The sequence below is a fragment of the Hemiscyllium ocellatum genome, chromosome 5, assembly GCF_020745735.1.
Source record: "Hemiscyllium ocellatum isolate sHemOce1 chromosome 5, sHemOce1.pat.X.cur, whole genome shotgun sequence".
NCBI classification, from domain to species: Eukaryota; Metazoa; Chordata; class Chondrichthyes; order Orectolobiformes; family Hemiscylliidae; genus Hemiscyllium; species Hemiscyllium ocellatum.
The window spans coordinates 125,065,720-125,088,974 of NC_083405.1; the positions used below are offsets into that span (position 1 = coordinate 125,065,720).

The window sequence follows — 23,255 nt, forward strand, 5'->3', positions numbered from 1 at the left end:
CTGGGGGTTTTCTATAGGTCTCTGAATAGTCCCAGAGATGTAGAGGAAAGGATAGCAAAGATGATTCTCGATGGGAGTGAGAGAGGCAGGGTAGTTGTCATGGGGGACTCCAACTATCCAAATATTGACTGGGATCACTACAGTACGAGTACTGTAGATTGGTCAATTTTTGTCCAGTGTTGCAGGAGGGCTTCCTGACACAGTATGCAGACAGGCCAACAAGGGGCGAAGCCACTTTAGATTTAGTACTGGGTAACGAGCCTGGCCAGGTGTTAGATTTGGAAGTAGGTGGCACTTTGGAGACAGCGATCACAATTCTGTCAGGTTTGCTTTAGTGATGGAAAGGGATAGGTGTACTCCACCAAGCAAGAGTTACAGCTGGGGGAAGGGAAATTTCGATGCATTTAGGAAGCGTAGAATGGGGAAAGAAACTGCAGGGGATGAGCACATTAAAAAGTGGAGCTTATTCAAGGAAAAGCTCCTGTGTGTCCTAGATAAGTATGTACCTGTCAGGCAGGAAGGAAAGATATAGAACGCATGAGCCATGGTTTACTAAGGAAGTGGAATCCCTGGTCAAAAAGAAGAAGAAGGCTTATGTTAGGACAAAATGTGAAAACTCAGTTAGGGCACTTGAGGGTTACAAGGAAGTCAGGAAAGACCTAAAAAGAGAGCTCAGAAGAGCCAGGAGGAGACATGAGAAGTTGTTGGCGGATAGGATCAGGGTTAACCCTAAAGCTTTCCATAGGTATGTCAGGAATAAAAGAATGACGAGGGTTAAATTAGGGCCAATCAAGGATAATAGTGGGAAGTTGTGTGTGGAGTCAGAGGAGATAGGGGAAGCTCTAAATAAATATTTTTCGACAGTGTTCACTATAGAAAATGAAAATGTTGGCGAGGAAGATACAGAGATACTTGCATCTAGATTAGGAGAGATTGACGTTCACAAGGAAGAGGTATTAGAAATACTGCAGAGTGTGAAAATAGGCAAGTCCCCTGGCCGGATGGGATCTATCCTAGGATCCTCTGGGAAGCAAGGGAAGAGATTGCTGAGCCGTTAGCATTGATCTTCAAATCATCATTGTCTACAGGAATAGTGCCTGAGGACTGGAGGATAGCAAATGTGATTCCCTTGTTCAAAAAGGGTAGTAGAGACAACCCTGGTAATTACAGACAAGTGAGTCTCACTTCAGTTGTTGGTAAAGTGTTGGAAAAGGTTATGAGAGATAGGATTTATAACCATCTAGAAAAGAATAATCTGATCAGGGACAATCAGCACTGTTTTGTGAAGGGTAGGTCGTGCCTAATGAATCTTATTGAGTTTTTTGACAAAGTGACCAAACAGGTAGATGAGAGTAATACGGTTGATGTGGTGTATATGGATTTCAGCAAGGCGTTCGATAAGGTTCCCCACAGTAGGCTATTATACAAAATGCGGAGGAATGGGATTGTGGGAGACATAGCAGTTTGGATCAGGAATTGGCTTGCTGAAAGAAAACAGAGGATTGTAGTTGATGGAACATATTCATCTTGGTGTCCACTTACTAGTGGCGTACCGCAAGGGTCGGTGTTGGTTCCACTGCTGTTCATCATTTTTATAAATGACCTGGATGAGGGCTTAGAAGGGTGGGTTAGTAAATTTGCAGACGACACTAAGGTCGGTGGAGTTGTGGATACTGACGAAGGATGTAGTAGGTTGCAGAGAGACATAGATAGGATGCAGAGCTGGGCCGTGAGGTGGCAAATGGAGTTTAATGTGGACAAGTGTGAGGTGATACACTTTGGACAGAGTAATCTGAATGCAAAGTACTGGGCTAATGGTAAGATTCTTGGGAGTGCAGATGAGCAGAGAGATCTCTGTGTCCATGTAGACAGATCCCTGAAAGTTGCCACCCAGAACGACAGGGTTGTTAAGAAAGCATACAGTGTTTTGGCCTTTATTAATAGAGAGATTGAGTTCCGGAACCAGGAAGTTATGCTGCAGCTGTACAAAGCTCTGGTACGGCCACACTTGGGGTATTGCGTACAGTTCTGGTCACCGTATTATAAGAAGAATGTGGAAGCTTTGGAAAGGGTGTACAGGAGATTTACTAGGATGTTGCCTGGTATGGAAGGAATGTCATACGAGGAAAGGCTGAGGGCCTTGAGGCTGTTCTCGTTAGAGAGAAGAAGGTTGAGAGGTGACTTAATAGAGACATATAAGATAATCAGAGGGTTAGATAGGGTGGACAGGGAGAGCCTTTTTCCAAGTATGGGAACGGCAAACACAAGGGGACACAACTTTAAAGTGAGGGGAGATAGATATAAGACAGATGTCAGAGGCAGCTCCTTTATTCAGAGAGTAGTAAGGGTATGAAATGCTTTGCCTGCAACGGTAGTAGATTCGCCAAGTTTAAGTGCATTAAGTCGTCATCGGACAGGCATATGGATGTACATGAAATAGTGTAGGTGGGATGGGCTTCAGATTATTATGACAGGGTGGCACAACATCGAGGGCTGAAGGGCCTGTACTGCGCTGTAATATTCTATGTTCTATATACAGTGAGCAAAGATTTTATCAGGATAGTCATTACCAAGCATAATAGTCTTGATATGCTCTATCTCAGCACCAAGTTTACACAATGCAGATAGCTGGGACCCTATTCACAATGTTGCCAATAAGGCTGATCTTACAGCAAATGGAATTGTAGGAATTCCAAAACACACAAAGATCAGTGAATGTCGGCTTGCATAGGTCATCAAAAACAACTAGCATGTCAAGGAAAAGGAACTGATTTGATTACTCCATTTCAGAGATGAATCTGTCTTCAGAGTCTGTTAAGCAGCTTCAGGAAATTCTTGGATGCAGGTACAAATTCAAATATAATAAACTGGGTCATCAATGTATCAGAAGGGGTAGTGAGTTTGTAAATCCAGCCATAAGTGTGTACAGACCAGGCACATGAGAGTAACCCTGGAGATGTGAGGGAAGGCTTATATACTAAGAAATTCCTGTTTCACTTTGTTTCAGCACATTCCTGAATGACCTTTTGAAATGTCAGACGGATGATGATATTGCTTTGTGCTTCATCAAGAACAGTGATGGATTTGATAAATACATGCATTACTTAGTTGGACAAGTACAGGCTGAATCTCACATCACTAATCCAGCTGTCCAAGACTTTTATAATGTAAGTGTTATTTTAAGAAAATGTAAGTAAAGCTGTCCATTAATACTTCATGCTGCCGAAGTATTTAGAGTGGTGTCAAACTACTTATTTCATGAAACCATAGCGAGATAACGGTAAAGGTATTTATAAATTTAAGAATAAATATAGATTCAGATCCATATGCTTAAAACCAAAAAGTGAACGCAATTGAGCAACGGTATTGTTTCTGTTTAATAGATAAAATTTGTAACAGTAAGACTCTAAGGATATTCCTTCTTTCTGAACAGTTTGCTGTTGTATTTAAGTCTGTCATTTTTTAAATTAGAACTGAACTTGAATCGTTTGTTATTTTTGGCTAAGTGCAAGTTGCCCAACAATATTTCTCACAATATCTTACCAAATGCACTTTATTGTCTACATACCTCACTCCTATAGCATTTCCCCATCTAATTCAATCCCCAACTCACCATATATTGTTTCCAGAACAATTTGCCACTCACCAGATGTATGCTGAAAGACCAGCATCCCTTCTGCCCATGCCACCTATAAAAGCCAAATGTGCTCCCAGACACATCCAGAATTGCCAATCCAGAATTGCCCTACATGTTCCTGGCATTTACCTCAGACATGGCAGTTGGGGAAATGGATGTCCAATTTGCAGGTAGGGACCTGAGGTCCTGCTGGATGGAGTGGTGCAAACAAGGGACATCCTCTTCCCTCATGACCATCTATGTAGGCCACAATGCCAAACCTGGTCCTAGTTGCTAACTGGGTTAGGCAGTCTCAGCTATCCGGAAGCTTGACCAGCAGTGCACGAAGAATGTCAATGACCTGTCCATTTCACGAGCATAAATGTCCACACTTTCTCTCCAATACCTCACATTCTGTTTTTCTACTCTGCCTATCTCCAAACAAAACAAATGCATTTCCACTCTCTCACATAGCTTGCAACATCTTCCCTCACTTGCTGTTTCCCACTCTAGCTCCCAACACCATTAATCTTGCATGCCCTGTACACTGTCTACTCACTCACTTCTGCATCAGCATCAAAAGGAAGAACTATGTTTCCCACTTCCTGAGTGACTGATTAAATACATCCAAGGCCCTAAACTGGTAGCAGAGTCTCCCTTTGATTACTGTGCCAAGTCCTCCTGAGCACAGACTATTTCCTTTGACTGGAGATTGAGACAATCATGACAAATTTATTAGCTTTATGTCTGTAAATGGCAAGGCAAGGATGCTGTGTGCATCCAGGTAGGCTCAGAGTGAATAAGCACCGCGTCAGAAGTGAAGTAACCAGAGATTTAGCCAGGTTCGGTCTGTGAGGTAGGTGCATGTTCCTAAGCGCACATTATTCTTACCACAGCATTAGAATGATATTGGCCAGTGCAGTCCGAGATTCAGAAATGCACTGAAAGTAGATTGGAGATGTGCCATGAGGGTTCTTAGAGGCTGGCACATGTCAGATGCCAATGTCCATGGATGTGGGTTGCATCCATAGAAGTAAAAGGTACAAATAATGACTGCAGATGCTGGAAACCAGATTCTGGATTAGTGGTACTGGAAGAGCACAGCAGTTCAGGCAGCATCCAAAGTGCAGCGAAATCGACGTTTCGGGCAAAAGCCCTTCCTAGCATCCATAGAACATGTTCTGAGATTTTGGTGGCTGGTGTCCCACATGGTTGTCATCCACAGCCAACAGTTAGCTGAAGTTGCCAGGTTCAGGTTTTGATCTCCATGTCAAGAATTGATGAAGTCTTGCACTGTTAAAGTTTAGAAGCTATAATTCCGTTAATTGGCAACTCATCACTATTCAGCAAGAAACTTGCCAAGCTGCTCAGCAAGAACATAAAGGATGCAGCAGAATACTCCTAACATCAAATAGGATGTTTCCAATGCTGCCACACATTTTGGCATAGCAACATCACTCAGACGTATATAAAATTCCACCTATCGTTTTTATTGCACGTTCAAAAGGCAAATGAACACAACAGTCCTTCAGTGATCCAATAGTGTATCGCATTTAGACATTTTACATTTATTCATTCATGGGATGAGGGTATTGCTGGGCCAGCATTTATTGTCCATCTCTAATTGCCCAGAGGGCAATTAGGAGACAACCACAATGCTGTGGGTCAGGAGTCACATGGAGGCCAGACCAAGTAAGGACGGCAGATTCCTTCCCGACAAAACATTAGTGAATCAGATTGATTTTTCTGACAATCGGCAGTGGATTCATGGTCATCATTAGACTCTTAATTCCAGATTTTTATTGAATTTAAATTTCACCATTTGCCATGGCAGGATACAAACCCAAATCCCCAGCATATTCCCTGGGTCGCTAGATTAACAGTCCAGCAATAATACTGTTAGGTCATCACCTCCCCATATGATTGCAAAATCATGATTAAACAGATTTATTCATAAAATAGTTTTGTTACAAAATTTCAGTTGATACACACTTCCCAAAAGTCCATGTAAAACTGGTTAACAAGTAAGAATTCTAAAGAAGAGTCATACCAAATTCAAAACGATAACTCTTTCTCTCGTTGGATGCTGCTAGACATTAATTTTCTCCAGCATTCTCTATATTTGTAACAAACTAGAACGTTGGAGCACATTTCCACTTTGTCACTCTGCAGTGCACCATCCCGATCCAGTAAAAACAATACGACATGTAAAACAAGCAGGAAGTAAATAGTTTGTATTTTGAGGGTTATATATGGAACAGTGGTATTCCTTCTGAATGGAACCTACTCTTTTAAAACTCTTTATACTCTTCCTTATAAGACCAAAAGACATAGGAGTGGAAGTGAGGCCATTCGGCCCATCAAGTCCACTCCGCCATTCAATCATGGCTGATAGGCATGAATAGCACTGCAGGGACACCTACACTAGGCTTACTATAATTTGTCATAGGAAATTATAGATGAACAACAGATGCTGCCCTTAAGGGGCATGGGTAGGGTAAATAGGCAAAGTCTTTTCCCTGGGGTCAGGGAGTCCAGAATAGAGAGCATAAGTTTAGGGCGAGACGGGAAAGATATAAAAGAGACCTAAGGGGCAACTTTTTCACGCAGAGGATGGTACGTATATGGAATGAGCTGCCAGAGGAAGTGGTGGAGGCTGGTATAACTGCAACATTTAAGAGGCATTTGGAGGAGTATATGAATAGGAAGGGTTTGGAGGGATATGGGCCGGGTGCTGGCAGATAGGACTAGATTGGGTTGGGATATCTGGTCGGCATGGACGGGTTGGACCAAAGGGACTGTACATCTCTCTGACTCTATGACTCTATGTGCATTGTAACGTAAGAATTCCTGTTAAAGACATTTTAGGAATGGATTTTCAATTAGCTCCAAGTCAAATTCTGAAATGGATATAATTTAGGTTCACCATGTTGTTATATCCTTAAATAATTTAATGTACTCAAACATGGACAAAAGATCTGAATTCCAGAGGTGAGAGTGACAGCCCTTGACATCAAGGCCACATTTCACTGAGTATGGCATCAAGGAGCCCTGGCAAAACTGGAATCAGTGGTTATCAGGGGCAAACACTCTGCTGGTGTGAGTCATACTTGGCACAGAGGAAGATGATTGTGGAAGGCCAGTCATCTCAGCTCCAGGGCATTTCTTCAGGAGTCCCTCAGGGTTGTGTCCTAGGCCCAACAATCTTCAGCTGCTTCATCAATGACATTCCCTCTGTTACAAGCTCAGAAGTGGGGATATTGGCCGATGATTGCACAGTGTTCGGCACCATTTGTGATTCCACAGGTACTGAAGCAGTCCGTGCTCAAATGCAACAAGATCTGGACAATATCCAGGCCTAGGCCAATAAATGGCAAGTAACATTCAAGCCATACAAATGCCAGACAATGACCATCACCAATAAGAGACAGTCTCACCACCACCCCTTGGCATTCAACGGTATTACCATCACTGGATTCCCCCACTGTCAACATCCTTGGGGTTAACATTGACTAGAAACACTGAGTGTTGCAGACTGGCACATTCCAAGGTCCAGGACTACGTGTTGAGGGATGCGTTGAAGCTTGGGGCAGCTGCCGCCAAGGCGCGGTGGGGAAAGACCACCGTTTAACATCTGCCTGTCTAAAGAAGATCAGGGGGCCCATGCAGTCATTGGGCTCTGCTGACGCCTCAGCTCAATATATGGGTGTATGAGCGAGAAATTCACAGACCTCTATGTAATAATAATAATTCTGAGCTGTGTATGTAAATGTGGACATATGTATGGCATTACCTAATGTACAGCTGAAAATGTGTTGCTGGTTAAAGCGCAGCAGGTCAGGCAGCATGCAAGGAACAGGAAATTCGACGTTTTGGGCAAAAGCCCAATGTACAGTCCATCAAATTATTTTATGAATATTTTACGAATAAAGTATATTTTTGAAATAAAAAAAACATTGACTAGAAACACAGCTGGACTCACCATATAAACACAGTGGCTACAAGAGCAGGTCAGAGACTAGGGATACTGCAGCAAGGAACTCACTTCCTGACACCCCAAAGTCTATTCACCATCTACAAGGCACAGGTCAGGAGTGTAAAGAAATGCTCCCCACTTGCCTGGATGGGTGCAGCTCCAACAACACTCAAAGAGCTTGACACCATCCAGGACAAAGCAACCCACTTGATTGGCAACACATCTACTAACATTCAATCCCTCCACCACCAGCACTCAGTACACATTACTGCTACTATATACAAGATGCACTGCAGAAATTCACCAAAGATCCTTAGGCAGCACCTTTCAAACCCACAACCACTTCCATCTAGAAGGACAAGGGCAGCAGGTACTTGGGAGTTCCCCTCCAAGCCACTCACCACCCTGACTTGGAAATATACCACCATTCCTTCACAATCATTGGGTCAAACTCCTGGAATTCCCTCCCTACTGGCAATGTGGGTCAACCCACAGCAAGTGGATTGCAGCCGTTCAAGAAGGCAGCTCACCTCCATCTTCTCAAGGGCAAATAAGGATGGGCTCTCAATGCTGGCCATGTAGAAGTACTGCAGATGCTGGAGATTAGAGTCAAGGTTACAATGGTGCTGGAAAAGCTCAGCAGGTCAGGCAGCATCCGAGTAGCAGGCCTCATTCCTGATGAAGGGTTTTTGCCTGAAACGTCGATTCTCCTGCTCCTCGGATGCTGTCTAACCTGCTATGTTCTTCCAGCACCACTATCAATCCTGGCCAGCCAGTGATGCCCAAGCCACACAAATGAATAAAAGAAAATGCTGTTCTGCAAGCATGCTATGATCATTGATAAGAAAAGTGCTATGTTAAAGTCCTGAACTGATCAGCACTCTGATTTTATTAGAAAACAGTTTTATGGTCGCATTGCCTACTTCGGTATGAAATGGTCAATTTTGTGCTCTTTAATCTTTTGGTCATTACTAGTGAAAGAAAGATGGATGTACTGTCATTTATTGCATTGTACAATGATGAACCTGGTTTCTTAATAGTGACTAATGTTGTTGAACCAGAAATACACAGATGAAATATCATCAGCACAGGACCCATCGGAATCTCCAGTGCCACCTATTCATAATTTCTTAGAGAAGCCTCCCAATAGACTCTTGAAATATCAAAATTTTCTCAAGGTAAGTCATGGATTATCTGGGATTGTAATATTGAAAATTACCAATGATCTTTCTACACATCTTTGCCAGTAATCCCATTGAAAAACGTAATAAATGTAGTTGAACTTTTAATTTTGTTTCAAAATCAGAGAGTTTGTATTTAGTCGTTGAAACACAGCATAACTGAGAGTGTGAATATAAAAACATATAAATACTTGTACCTTAGTAAATTTAGTTATTTGGATTCTGAACGTTATAGGAATTAGCCATGATCATGGTGATGTTATTTTGACTTTGAGGATAGATTTGGCTCAAAACTAAAACTAAAATCATGGAGATTCAAATTATATGACTTGGTACTCAGAAGACAGTAAGGACATTGCCAGAATTATAGACTGGCCAATACCATCACAAGATACTTATGACTAAGAAACCATTCAGCCTATCATGATTTACACATTGTGACCAACCTGAAGCTTTCCCATTGCTACATATTACTTCTTAAAAGAAAGCATGATTTTTGCCTGTAGTGCTCAGAACAGTGTTTAATGCTTACTATATGAATAAATTTTCCTTACTACTTTGAAACCATGTTCCCTTCTCATACTCAATTTACTTTGTAGTATTACAAATTAACTTTTTTCAATCCATTCCAAATGAAAGACTGACCAATACCAAATCACATTTAGCTGTTCAAGATTATATCTTCAGTCTGAAATGCCCAATCTTCTGTCTTTCGACATAACTGTAAAAATCTGCATAAAGGTTCCTCCTCATTGCCATCAGTGTTGGAATGTCTCCATTATCTCTCACTCATCAGAACTAGACACACGAGTCAAGGTTTGGCCATATGGGAGCATTGTATGATTTAGCCATTATTTCTTGCTTGTATTTTGGGCTCGTTTGAACCTCTTTGCATTCAATTGTTGTTCTAGTTCATTTGAATGTTTTGAACATTCAGAGTATTATAACTTTCAGGTCTCATTCAAAATCATCTGTAACGTTTTGAGCACAGTTCAAAGATTATATTTCAGTGACAAAAATATTTTTTATTGATCATGTAAAGCAAATTGGATTTTGCCATGTTATGTAGCAGTTGTTGTTGTTGTAATATATTCACCAATGTTACTTTCTATAATCAATACAATACGCTTTATCTGCATGAAATTTCATCTGCTAACCATTGTCCTACACATGCATTGGTTTAGCTAATTTTAAAATTTCTGGACTCCTTCCTTGAATTCCACTGCTCTTCCAACTTTGGTATTATCTACAAATTTGACTAATTTGCATCACTTTCCAAAATCCAGTGTGAATTTGGCACGTTTCTGCAGTCCAAAAATGGAGCATCCCTGTTTGAGTATCGATATGTAATTTACTATGGCTTATCCCACGAATTTTCAATTCAACTTGTATCTACAGCATGTTCACAAAAACAGAAAATTTGCATTGCAGCTTTCATGACCTCTCGAAATCACAAAGCAATCTAAATCTAATGAAGTACTTTTCTGTTGTGGTGTAGAAAGTGTGACAATATGAAAAAAAACAGACGATTTGTTTTTGTGATGATAATTGAGACTGTGTCTTTGTGTCAGCACAGGGAATAACTCCCCTGCCTAACTTTGAAATATTACCATGAGATCTTTTGCATCTATTTCATATCAAGGGAAGACAGAGACTTCAATTTAACTTCTCATCTGAAATACAGCATTTCCAGCACTCCTCTGTGCTGCACTGGAACATCAGGGTTAGCACATGGCTCAGTGATTAGCAATGTTACCTCACAGTGCCAGGGACCTCGGTTGGATTCCTACCTTGGGCAACTGTCTGTGTGGAGTTTGCACATTCTGTCCATGTCTGCTTGGCTTTTCTCTGGGTGCTCCGGTTTCCTCCTACAATCCAAAGACGTGCAGATTAGGTTAATTGGCTATGCTAAATTGTCCATAGTGTTCAGGGATGTGTAGGTTAGATATATTAGTCTGTGTAAATGTAGGAGAATGGGTCTGGGTGGGTTACTCTTCGGAGGTTCAGTGTGGACTTGTTGGGCCGAAGGGCCTATTTCCACACTATAGGGATTCTATATCAGCTTTGATATTTGTACTCATGCTGTGAAGTGGGACTTGGTCCTCAAACGTTCTGACTCAGCAACTGGAGTGCTGTCAATTGAAACAAAGGTTATATGAGGACTGCATCTTTGTATACAATTCTGTTAGTAATCAAAGTTGTACAATTCTATTATTATTGTTAGTTTTTTTAAGCCTTTATTAATGTATTTAGAAATGTATCACCTTATGTAAATTAGTGTAACCTAAAGCTACCATTCAAATTTAAAATGTCGGTAATTTTATAGCTTACTGATGATATCACACTTCACCTCGAACAGTTGCCATGTTCTAGGTAATATCTAAATATTGATAAATAGTTTCGTTTTTTTAAAGCAATGGTAGTCAAATTACCAGCGACGTTTTTTTCAGTTTTGTTTGTTTTTATAAAGAAGGGCGTAAGGAACTACAAATTTACACGTCTCTTTCAGGAGCTAATTCGTAACAAAGCAAGAAACAATAAAAACTGTGCTTTATTAGAGGAAGCATATGCTGTAGTATCTGCTCTTCCCAAGCGTGCAGACAATAGCCTACATGTTTCAATGATTGAAAATTATCCGGGCACTTTGGAATCTCTCGGTGATCCCATCAGAAAGGTATTTGCCTTAGTATCTTTCCTTTGATTATTTGAATAAAATCATGTATATTTCATAGTGTCATTATTATGGTGGAGCAGAGAGGTTGAATGGCCTACTGCTGGTCCTTTGTCTTCCGGTCTAATGGAAGAGGATCGTACCATAAGAGGCCCCAAAAGATAGAAGATACTTTGACAAAGTCTGAAGGTCAAAATGCTCTGCTGTCCAACTTGGCCACCATCTGTATGATTACCACTTTAAATTGGCACTCGGGCCTATCCAAATATTGAACTATCAAAACGCAGTACAGCAGAAACTCATCCAAAGGAAGAAGGAACATATTAAGGGGAAGAGAAGGCAACCATGGTTGGCAAGACAAGTCATGGTCAGCTTAAAAGCAAAAGGAAAAGCATGTAATGTAGTGAAGATAAGTGGGAAACCAGAGGATTGGAAAACCTTTTAAAAACAGCAGGAGACATTTAAAAAAGCAATACGGAGGGAAAAGATGAAATTTGAAGGTAAGCTTAGCTCATAATATGATAGAAGATTGCAAGAGTTTTTTTTTGATATCTAAAAGGGAGGGAAGAGGGGGCGAGAATGAACCACTGGGAAGTGAGGCTGGGGAAATCGAAAAGGGGAACAAAGACATGATAGAGGAACTGAATAGGCATCAGTCTTCATGGCGGAAGGCACCAGTACCATACCAGAACTTCAAGATAGTTGGGACAGAGGTGAGTGTAATTGCCATCACTAAAGAGAAGATGCTGTGGAAACTGAAAGTTTTAAGGTGGATAAATCACCCTGACTCGATGGATTATACCTCAGGGTTCTGAAAGAGATAACTGAGAAGATTGTGGTGGCAGTGATGGTGATTTTTCAGGAATCTCTGAAATCAGGAAGTGTCCCAGAGGATTGGAAAATGTAACAGGTCTGTTTGAGAAAAGAGGGAGGCAGAAAATGAGAAATTATAGGCTAGTTAGCCTGACCTTGATCATTGGTAAGATTTGAGAGTCCATTATTAAAGATGAGATTGCAGAGTACTTGGAAGTGCATGATAAAATAGACTGAGTCAGCATGGCTTTGACAAGGTTAGGTCATGCCTCACAAATCTAATCATATTCTTTGAGGAGATAATGAGCAAGTTTAGCGAAGGGTGCCAGTGGACATTATTGATTTGGATTTTCAGAAGGCCCTTGACAAGGTACCACATTGGAGGCTGCTAAATAACGTAAGAGCCTGTGCTGTTAGGGGCAAAATACTGCCATGACAGAGGATTGGCTGACTATTAGAAATCAGAGAGTTGGGATAACGGGGTCTTTTTCAGGATGGTGACCGGTGATTAGTAGAATTCCACAGAAGTCAGTGTTGGGACCACAAGTATTCATGTTATATATTATCGATCTGGACAAAGGAACTGAGGGCATTGTTGCTAAGTGGGGAGATAATACAAAGATTGGTGAAGGACAGGAAGTGTTGAGGAGGTGGGGAGGCTGCAGAAGGACTTGGACACATTAGGAGAGTGGGCAAAGAAGTAGCAGAAGGAATATAATGTGGAAAAGTGTGATGTTATACACTTTAGAAGGAAGATTAGAGGTATAGAGTGTTTTTTAAATGGATGAAGGCTTTGAAAATCTATAGCACAAAGGGATTTGGCAGGCCTATTTTAGGATTCCCTTAAAAGTTAACATGCTTGTTCAGTTGGCAGTTAGGAAGGCAAATGCAACGGTAGCATTGATTTTAAGAGGGCTAGAATACAAGAGCAGAGGTGTCCCGCTGAGACTGTATGAGGCTCTGGTCAGAACACATCTTGAATATTGTAAACAGTTTTGAGCCGAGTGTCTAAGGAAAGATGTACTGGCCTTGAAGGTGGTCAGGAGGAAATTTACAGGAATGATCACAAGAATGATGGGCTTGTCATATGAGGAGTGATAGGCCAAATAGCCTTATTCTGCTCCTATAACTTGTGGTTTTATGGTCTTATAACAACTGTGTTCCCACAATGACCTTACTTAAGGATTTTAGGCATTAATTATGTATATTTTATGTATGTTATATCCAAGTCAAGAGGTCATAGAGTCATAAAGCTGTACAGCATGCAAACAGACCTTTAGGTTCAATTCATCCATGCCAACCAGATATCCGAAATTAATCTAGTCCCTTTTGCCAGTATTTGACCCGTATCCCTCTAAAGCCTTCCTTTTTATGTATCCATCCAGATGCCTTTTAAATGTTGTAATTGTACCAGTCTTTACAAGTTGCACTGGCAGCTTATTCCACACATGCACCACCCTCTGTGTGAAAAAGTTGCCCCTTAGATCCCTTTTAAATTTTTCCCCTCCCACCTTAAACCTATGCCCTCTAGTTTTAAACTCTGCTACTTTGGAGAAAAGATTTAGCTAGTCACCCTGTCCACAGCCCTCATGATTTTATGAACCTCTACAAGGTCACCCCTCAGCCTCTGACACTGCAGGAAAAAGAGCTGAGGTCTATTCAGCCTCTACCTATTGCTCAAACCATCCAATCCTGGCAGCATTCTTGTAAATCTTTTCTAAACCCTATCAAGATTCACAATGTCCTTCCTTTAACAGGGAGACCAGAACTGAACACAGTATTCCAAAAGTGGCTTGAACAATGTCCTGTACAGCTGCAACATGACCTCCCAATTCCTATAGTAGAAAATGAGGACTGCAGATGCAGAGTCAGAGGAGATCAGAGTCAAGAATTCCTGATAAAGGGATTATGCCCGAAATGTCAACTTTCCTGCTCCTCAGATGCTGGCTGACCTGCTGTGCTTTTCCAACACTACACTTTTTGACTCCCAACACCTGTTGTCAATGCATTGACCAATAAAGGCAATCATACCAAATGTTTTCTTCACTATCCTGTCCACCTGCGACTCTACTTTCAAGGAACCAAGAACTTGCACTCCAAGGTCTTGTTGTTCAGCACCACTCCCCGAGACCTTGACATTAAGTTTAAGTCCTGCCCTGATTTGCCTTTCCAAAATGCAGCAACTTACATTAATCTAAATCAAACTCTATCTGCCATTCCTCGGCCCATTGGTCTATCTGATCAAGGTCCCATTCTGAGGTAACCTCCTTGGCTTTCCACTATACCTCCAATTTTGATGTCATCTGCAAACTTACTAACCATACCTCCTAAGTGCACATCCAAATCATTTATATAGATAACAAAAAACTGTGGACCCAGCACCAATCCTTGTGGCACACCACTGGTCACAGGGCTTCAGTCAGAAAACATAGAACATAGAAAGATACAGCGCAGTACAGGCCCTTCGGCCCTCGATGTTGCGCCGACCGAATCCTACCTAACCTACACTAGCCCAATAACTTCCAAATGCCTATCCAATGCCCGCTTAAATGACCATAAAGAAGGAGAGTTCACCACTGCTACTGGCAGGACATTCCATGAACTCACAACCCGCTGTGTAAAGAATCTACCCCTAACATCTGTCCTATACCTACCACCCCTTAATTTAAAGCTGTGTCCCCTAGTAACACCTGACTCCATTAGCGGTAAAAGGTTCTCAGTGTTGACCCTATCTAAACCCCTAATCATCTTATACACCTCTATCAAATCTCCCCTAAACCTTCTCTTCTCCAATGAGAACAGCCCCAAGTGCCTCAGCCTTTCCTCATAAGATTTTCCTACCATTCCAGGCAACATCCTGGTAAACCTCCTCTGCACTCGTTCCAATGCCCCCACATCCTTCCTATAGTATGGTGACCAAAACTGCACACAATACTCCAGATGAGGCCGCACCAGAGTCTTATACAGTTGCAACATGACCTCAGGACTCCGGAACTCAATTCCTCTACCAATAAAGCCCAGTACACCATATGCCTTCCTCACAGCACTATTTACCTGGGTGGCAACTTTCAGAGATCTGTGTACATGGACACCAAGATCCCTCTGCTCATCCACACTACCAAGTAGCCTACCATTAGCCCAGTAATCCATCTTCTTGTTACTCCTACCAAAGTGAATAACTTCATACTTAGCTACATTGAATTCCATTTGCCACATTTCTGCCCAGCTCTGCAACTTATCTATATCCCGCTGTAACCTACCACTTCCTTCCTCACTATCCACAACTCCACCGACTTTTGTGTCATCCGCAAACTTGCTTACCCAGCTTTCAAGCCCTTCCTCTAGATCATTTATAAAGATAACAAAAAGCAATGGTCCCAAAACAGATCCTTGTGGTACACCGCTAGTAACTGCACTCCAAGATGAACATAGTCCATCAACTACTACCCTCTGTCTCCTTCCAGCCAGCCAATTCCTAATCCAAACCTCTAATGTATCCTCAATGCCATACCTCCGTAGTTTTAGCATTAGCCTACCATGGGGAACCTTATCGAACGCCTTACTAAAATCCCTATACACAACATCTACTGCTTTACCCTCGTCCACTTCCTTAGTCACCTTCTCAAAGAACTCAATAAGGTTTGTGAGGCACGACCTGCCCTTCACAAAACCATGCTGGCTATCCTTGATCACGTTATTCCTATCCAGATGTTCATAAATCTTATCCCTTACCATTCTCTCTAAGACTTTGCCCACCACTGAAGTCAGACTCACTGGCCTATAGTTACTAGGGCTATCCCTACTCCCTTTCTTGAACAAGGGGACCACATTCGCTATCCTCCAGTCCTCTGGTACTATTCCCGTTGACAATGACGACATAAAAATCCAGGCCAATGGCTCTGCTATCTCCTCCCTAGCTTCCCATAGGATCCTAGGGTAAATGCCATCAGGCCCAGGAGACTTATCTATTTTCATCCTCTCCAATATTCCCAGAACCTCTTCCCTGCATATTTCCAGGCCATCCATTCTAATCATTTGTGACTCCATATTCACATCAGCAACAGAGTCCTGTTCCTGAGTGAATACTGATGAAAAGTATTGATTTAGTGTCTCTCCAATCTCCTCCGCCTCCACACACAACTTCCCACTACTATCCTTGCACCACCACACTCTGGCTTGTACCTTTCAGCCAGTTCTGTATCCAGGTGGCTAGTTCTTCCTGTATTCTTTGTGATCTAACCTTGCTAACTAGTCCACTGTGAGGAACCTTGTTGAATGCCTTATTGAAGTCCGTATCGATAACAATCACTGCTGTGCCCTTGTCGGAGAATTTGGTGGCATTGATGTTATCATAATATTGTTGCTGTTTTCTTTCTTTGTGGTGGAGATATTAATTGTTTCAATAATTTTATTGAGAAGAGTGTTACTTTATTTTGTCTAATATCATGTCTTTGAAGAAATATTATAGTGCGCATATGAATATTAATCCAACTTTGTTGTTTTCACATTAAAATGCTAGTCTGAAATACAATAAATAAATGCACTTTTTCCTAGGGGCATTTTATTGTGTGGGAGGGAGCTCCTGGTGCAAGACTGTCATGGAAGGGTCACAAACGCATTGTTTTTCTCTTCAAAAACCATTTACTGATCTGCAAACCAAAAAGAGATAGCAGGACAGATTCACAGTGTTACATCTTTAAAAATCTGATGAAGGTTGGTATTGCACATTTTTCATTAAACAGTAAATAAAATTAGTCTCTTCCAAAGCATGCAGAATTCTTGAAGTTTGTTAGTTTCTCCTTCATGTAAGTGCTGAATCTTACTGAATACATTTGTGATTGAAACTCTCCAGTACTTCACAACTTTGTTTGTTTTCATGTTATTAGCTGATTCACACACGTAAGTGCTTAACAGTTTGGGGTAAGCCCATGTTAATTTGCCCAGTTTTTTTTATTTGTTGGTGAGATGAATTAAGGTCCCCAGAGCTAGTCTGGTGACATTACACTATCTGTTTCCATCATAGCAGGGACTAAACTATGCTTCCATTTTGGAAGAATTCACTTCAAAGAGCTGCCAGTTAATCAAATCACCAAAAGCAATCTAATTTCAACAGCCCCACAGCAAGCAGTGGCTACTGCTGATACAGGCAAGGTCCCAATGCTGAGGAACCATGCAGTCTGACAAGGAGATAAGTCCGGAGTTTTGCCAGGGCCAGGCTGAAGCAAGGAAATTGAGAGGCTAGATTCTGCAGGGCAGGTATTGATTGAGGGAGCAAACACAGTGTGCCTGAACAGGAGGATTGTCCCTTCTTATCTGTTGGCACTGGTAAAAGAGCAGTGTTGTGCAGTATTGTTATACAATTGTAATTTAATGCAAAATACATAGAAAAACTTTAAAATTTACCTCTTGGTGAGCCTGGGCTGTGTCACATGGGGTGCATGGCTCCTGTTCCGCCCTGGTATAAAAAAGGACAGGAGCATGTCTTCCTACAGTCCCTACGTCTGCTGCACAAGGATTTAATGCTGGGACTGGTGTTAATTGCTTTAAGGCAAGACTTCCAGCCCTTTCTCAGGAAGTCATGCATTAGGGATCTGCTTATAAATCAGATGAGTGACAGCTCTGAGCTCAGGGCTTTTGGTGAGCAGGCCATATTCAAGCAGCTGAGGGGAACATTAAAGGGTGGCATGGCCTTGAGTGGTGAGGTGTTTCTGATAGGTCTCAGGCAGCCTGAAAAGGAGGTGTACCCCCCATCACTCAACACCAGTCCAAAGGTGCTAAACGTCCAGCCTCCCTGCACCACCTAAAATACCAAAGTCAACAGGATAAGGCTATTAAGTGGTTGTGGGGAAGACTACCTGCTGGATTTTATACACTTCCACCCGCCTCCCCAAATCCAGTAATCATAATATTTATCCCAATATTACTGTCTGTGACACCTGCAAACAGGCTTTGTGAGCAAAACCTGCCCAGCAGCTAATTTTATTGGAAATGTGACCAGTTTTATGGGCAGAACTAGTTTCTAGTGTGATGTTCCCTTTTAGTGTATAAGGGCATAAAAGCTTAGTTATTCTAAACGTAATTTGTTTCCAAAATTTCATGACCTTTTGCACTGATTTCAAATAAATTACTCTTAAGCAAAGAGTGCAAACAGAAACTCCAGGCTAGATCCCTGAAAACCCCCAAATAACCCAAATGGTCTCCTTCTTCAAAGACCGCAATTTCCCCTCCGATGTAGTCGACGATGCTCTCCACCGCAACTCCTCCACTTCCCGCACTTCTGCCCTGGAACCCCGCCCCTCCAATCGCCACCAGGACAGAACCCCACTGGTCCTCACCTTCCACCCCACCAACCTCCAGATACATCGTGTCATCCTCTGTCATTTCCGCCACCTCCAAACAGACCCCACCACCAGGGATATATTTCCCTCCGCACCTCTATCAGCATTCCGCAGAGACCACTCCCTCCGTGACTCCCTCGTCAGGTCCACACCCCCCGCCAACCCAACCTCCACTCCCGGCACCTTCCCCTGCAACCACAAGAAGTGCAAAACTTGCGCCCACATGCCCCCCTCACCTCCCTACAAGGCCCCAATGGATCCTTCCATATCCATCGCAAATTCACCTGCACCTCCACACATATCATTTACTGTATCCGTTGCGCCCGATGTGGTCTCCTGTATATTGGGGAGACAGGCCGCCTACTTGTGGAACGTTTCAGGGAACACCTCTGGGACACCCGCACCAACCAACCCAACCGTCCCGTGGCTGAACACTTTAACTCCCCCTCCCACTCCTTGGCCTCCTCCTCACCACACAACACCTGGAAGAAGAGCGCTTCATCTTCTGCCTAGGAACCCTCCAACCACACAGGATGAATGTAGATTTCTCCAGCTTCCTCATTTCCCCTCCCCCCACCTTATCTCAGTCCCAACCCCTGGATTCAGCATCACCCTCTTGACCTGTAATCTTCTTCCTGACCTCTCCTCCCCCACCCCCTCTCCAGCCTATCGCCCTCACCCTCACCTCCTTCCACCTATCATATTCCCAGCGCCCCTCCCCCAAATTCCATCCCCCCTACCTTTTATCTCAGCCCGCCTAGCACACCAACCTCATTCCTGAAGAAGGGCTGATGCCCGAAACGTCAATTCTCCTGCTCCTCGGCTGCTGCCTGGCCTGCTGTGTTTTTCCAGCTCCACATTTTTGAACTCTGGTCTTCAGCATCTGCAGTCCTCACTTTCTCCTAGAAATTCCAGGCCACTAAATTTTCCAGCACTTTTGTGTTTCTATATTTTCAATTAAGCAATATGTTTTTACTTTATGTTGTTATATTCATATATTGGGCTATGGAGTTTTTAAAGTGCTACTGTTTTCAATTGGACAAAATGTTTATTACAATTTTTTTCCCTAGGAACTGAGACATTTTGGGGTGTACTGTTTATCTATTTGTTCATCAAACTTGAAGATGAAAAGTCTGAATGATTAAAAGTCTTGAAAAAATCATTGTGCAAAATTTACAGTTTCGTTTTCTTCATGTAGCTCACTAATGTTGATGTGAATGACTTTGTGGAAGGCGATGAACGATCCTTTGAAATCTGGCATGAGCGAGAAGACTCAGTGCGTAAATACACACTCCAAGCTCGAACTGTGAATATAAAGATTTCATGGGTAAAAGACATTACTGGCATACAGCAGCGCTTTAGTCTACCAGCCTGGAGTAAGTATCTGCCAAGATCCAAGATATAGACCTTATACTTACTGCCTATGTCCTAACTCTCACTGTCCCATTTACTCATTTCCCTGTCTGCAAGGTTTACATCATAGACCTTCCTACAACACATAATTTTGATTTGATTTGTTATTGGCACATGTACCACACAGTGAAAAGTATTCTTTTGCATGGTATTCAGGCAAATCATTCCTTACATAAGTGCATCAGGATAATAGAATAGAATGGCTGATATAGTGTTACAGCTACAGGGAACGTGCAGAGAGAGATCAACTTTAATATATGAGAGATCCATAAAAGTCTGATAGCAGCAGGGAGGAAGCTGTCTTGAATCTGTCAGTATGTGTTTTCAAACTTTTGTATCTTCTCTCCGACGAAAGAGAGTATAACCAGGGTGGGACGGGTCTTTGATTATGTTGGCTGCTTTCTCGAGGCAGCAGGAAGTTTAGACAGAGTCAATGAATGGAAAGCAGCTCACCATCACCTTCGCAGGGATAACTAGTCAGGGCTATAAATGCTGGCCTAGCCAACAACATCCACATCCCACAAGTGATTTGTTTTGATGTCGAGATTTTAAAATTTTCACTCACATATTGAACTATCGTCATGGCTTCTTTTCCTTCAGTGCTGCAAGATCTCTAGGCTCCAAATTTGAACTTTTGAACATCTAATATTTTAATTACTTCATTATTGATTGCTGTGTCCAGAACATCACTTCAGAGAGCAGTTATTAGTTCATTCATTGCAGTGGGTCTGGAGTTACATCTTTAGATGTGAAGCAGATGTGTTTTGACAGCAAGCAACAAAGGATTATTAGTTGAATTCAAATTCCACTAGCTACGACTGTCGGATTTGAACCCATGTCCCCTTTATTAGTTTATTACTCCTGTGCTACTACCACAGTGCCACCATTTCCCCGTGGGCCTGATGTATAAAATAAATACCATTCTTCACCTCTCAAGTTAATAACAGTGTTCTATTAGCTGTGCCACTCCGACCTTTTCTTTATTTGAAATACCGGTTCTGAGGCATGCAAAATATGTATATACATAAACCATTCCAAACTTTTCTCATCCAGAAGTAAATAAAACACTGCAGAAATTTTAACCCAATTCTCAGATGAATCCTTCAACTACAACAGTGTGACTTTTTTTGATTTTCTGAATTTTCTAGCCTGACAACTAAGCTGAATTAGATTGCAATATGTCAGTTGTGAGTCATTTTCTGGCCTGTACCTGTACAGGATTCTTCAGAATTTTGTAGCCAGTAAAACATTTAGACTTCTATCCTGTACTAAATTTTACTACACATTACAAAGGTGAGAAGTCATCAACCCACAGTGTTGATGTATATTTTGTTCCACAAATTCAAACGACACAAGTTTCAGTACAACAGTAGATGCTTTTATTATCGTACAACCAGCAAGAGATTCTCAATGTCTCCAAAGTAGTTGTGCATCTACTTGTGGTGACACTTCTCCACAAATCTCTACTCTACACACAAAGGCAGTACTTTTTATAGGAATATTACAGAAGGTCTATAAGTCACATGGTTGATTATCGCTACATTGTTTAAGATGGGTAATCATAATTTTACAAGGTCCTTGAATGACGATGTCCTGTGATAACGAGTGAATGGATTACAGGGACTGATTATTGTATTCTTCATAATCATGTGTTGATGGGAAGAGATTAAAACAGAAGGGTTTTGCCTGTTCTCAATGGGGGATTCACATAGCTATGCTAATACGGAGGGGAAGCAAGATAATGGGAACAGGAGGCAGTTTAACAGGGTTGAGGTTAAGGATATCAATCCTGTCTGGGCAGGATAAATACCTTTGCCTGAGGCTGCAGAGAAATCCATATGTGTGGCTCCAATGGATTCCTTCTCTAAAATTCAGTCAGTCTCCTGCCTACTGAGATGTTCTGTCTATTCTGTAAGAGGACAGACATGTAATTGATAGTGCAGTGAATTTCTTTGGTAGTGGAATGTTTAACCCTTGAGTCCCCAGTATGCCTTGAAAGAGAAGTAAAACGTGGAACTGATCCCTTAGTGGCTTTCTAACTTCCTCAACAGATGATTGTAAAGTCTTCTTGATAAACATAAGTTGGATTGACTTCCATGTAAAAATATAACAGCATTGACATCAAATTTTACTATGATCCTTTATTCTGAGTAGTTGGTTGAAATTATCTATTAATTAATCTTCTGCTGATGTTTCAAAAACCAATTTGTTAAAAATATCTCTTTTTAAATACTTGTCAATCTTATGTATATAGCAGAATGATCATATTCTCTTATATTCTATTTTTTGATTAGTTATCTGTACTCAAGGAGTGAGAATTTTCATTTTCTTGTGATGGATAAAGGAGACTACCTGAACCACGTGAATGTGTTTTCTTTTCAGGTCCCCCAGAATTTGTAGAGAAATTGGCGGATTGTATAGCTGAAATGGGACAGACAGTGAAATTGGCGTGCCTGGTTATCGGAAATCCAAAACCGGTTATCACATGGTATAAAGGTAACTAACCTTTTTTTGTCAACAAAATGTATTTACTGATATTCAATCAGATGAAACAAAATCTTGCAATCAACATTATTAGCCACATTTATCTTTTAATAGATCTTTTAAGACCTCATTTGTGATTCAAGAAGTAAATGGAGGAGCAGTCACTGGAAAATCCCAGGTTTACTTTCTATCCAAAACTAATATATAGGTAGGTTTGCTCACTGAGCTGGAAGGTTCATTTCCAGATGTTTCATCACCCTACTAGGTAACATCTTCAGTGGGCCTTCAGGCAAAGCACTGCGGCTGATTCCTGCTTTCTATTTATATGTTTGGGTTTCTTTGGGTTGATGGTGTCATTTTGTGTTCTTTTTCTCAGGGGGTGGCAGATGGAGTCTTACTCGATTTGGTTGTTGAGAGAGTTCCGGTTGGAATGCCATGCTTCTGGGAAGTCTATCAACAACCACATTGAGTTAGACTCCATCTATCACCCCCCTGAGAAAAAGAACAGGAAATGACAACATCACAGGAAATGACATCACCAACCCAGAGAAACCCAAACATATAAATAGAAAGCAGGATTCGGCAGCAGTGCTTCACCTGGAGACCCACTGAAGATGTTACCTAGTAGGGTGACAAAACATCTGGAAATGAAGCTTTCAGCTCAGTGAGCAAACCTACATCCAAAACCTTAACCTAAGCTACAAATCTTCTCAAAATTCACTAATATATAATATCCAGAACACCTGCTGAGATGATAACAACC

At 41.7% G+C, this 23,255-nt stretch overlaps 1 protein-coding gene across 1 annotated transcript in view; it reads left to right on the plus strand.

Moving 5' to 3' along the window:
• Nucleotides 1–23,255, plus strand: part of obscnb (obscurin, cytoskeletal calmodulin and titin-interacting RhoGEF b) — an 821,414-nt gene that overhangs the window by 627,995 nt on the left and 170,164 nt on the right. Inside the window, exons 85-90 of the mRNA XM_060825732.1 lie at nt 3,008–3,167; nt 8,654–8,770; nt 11,283–11,447; nt 16,812–16,970; nt 19,794–19,971; nt 22,391–22,504. Of these exons, the coding sequence (XP_060681715.1) occupies nt 3,008–3,167; nt 8,654–8,770; nt 11,283–11,447; nt 16,812–16,970; nt 19,794–19,971; nt 22,391–22,504 (893 nt within the window). The remainder of the gene's footprint in view (nt 1–3,007; nt 3,168–8,653; nt 8,771–11,282; nt 11,448–16,811; nt 16,971–19,793; nt 19,972–22,390; nt 22,505–23,255) is intronic.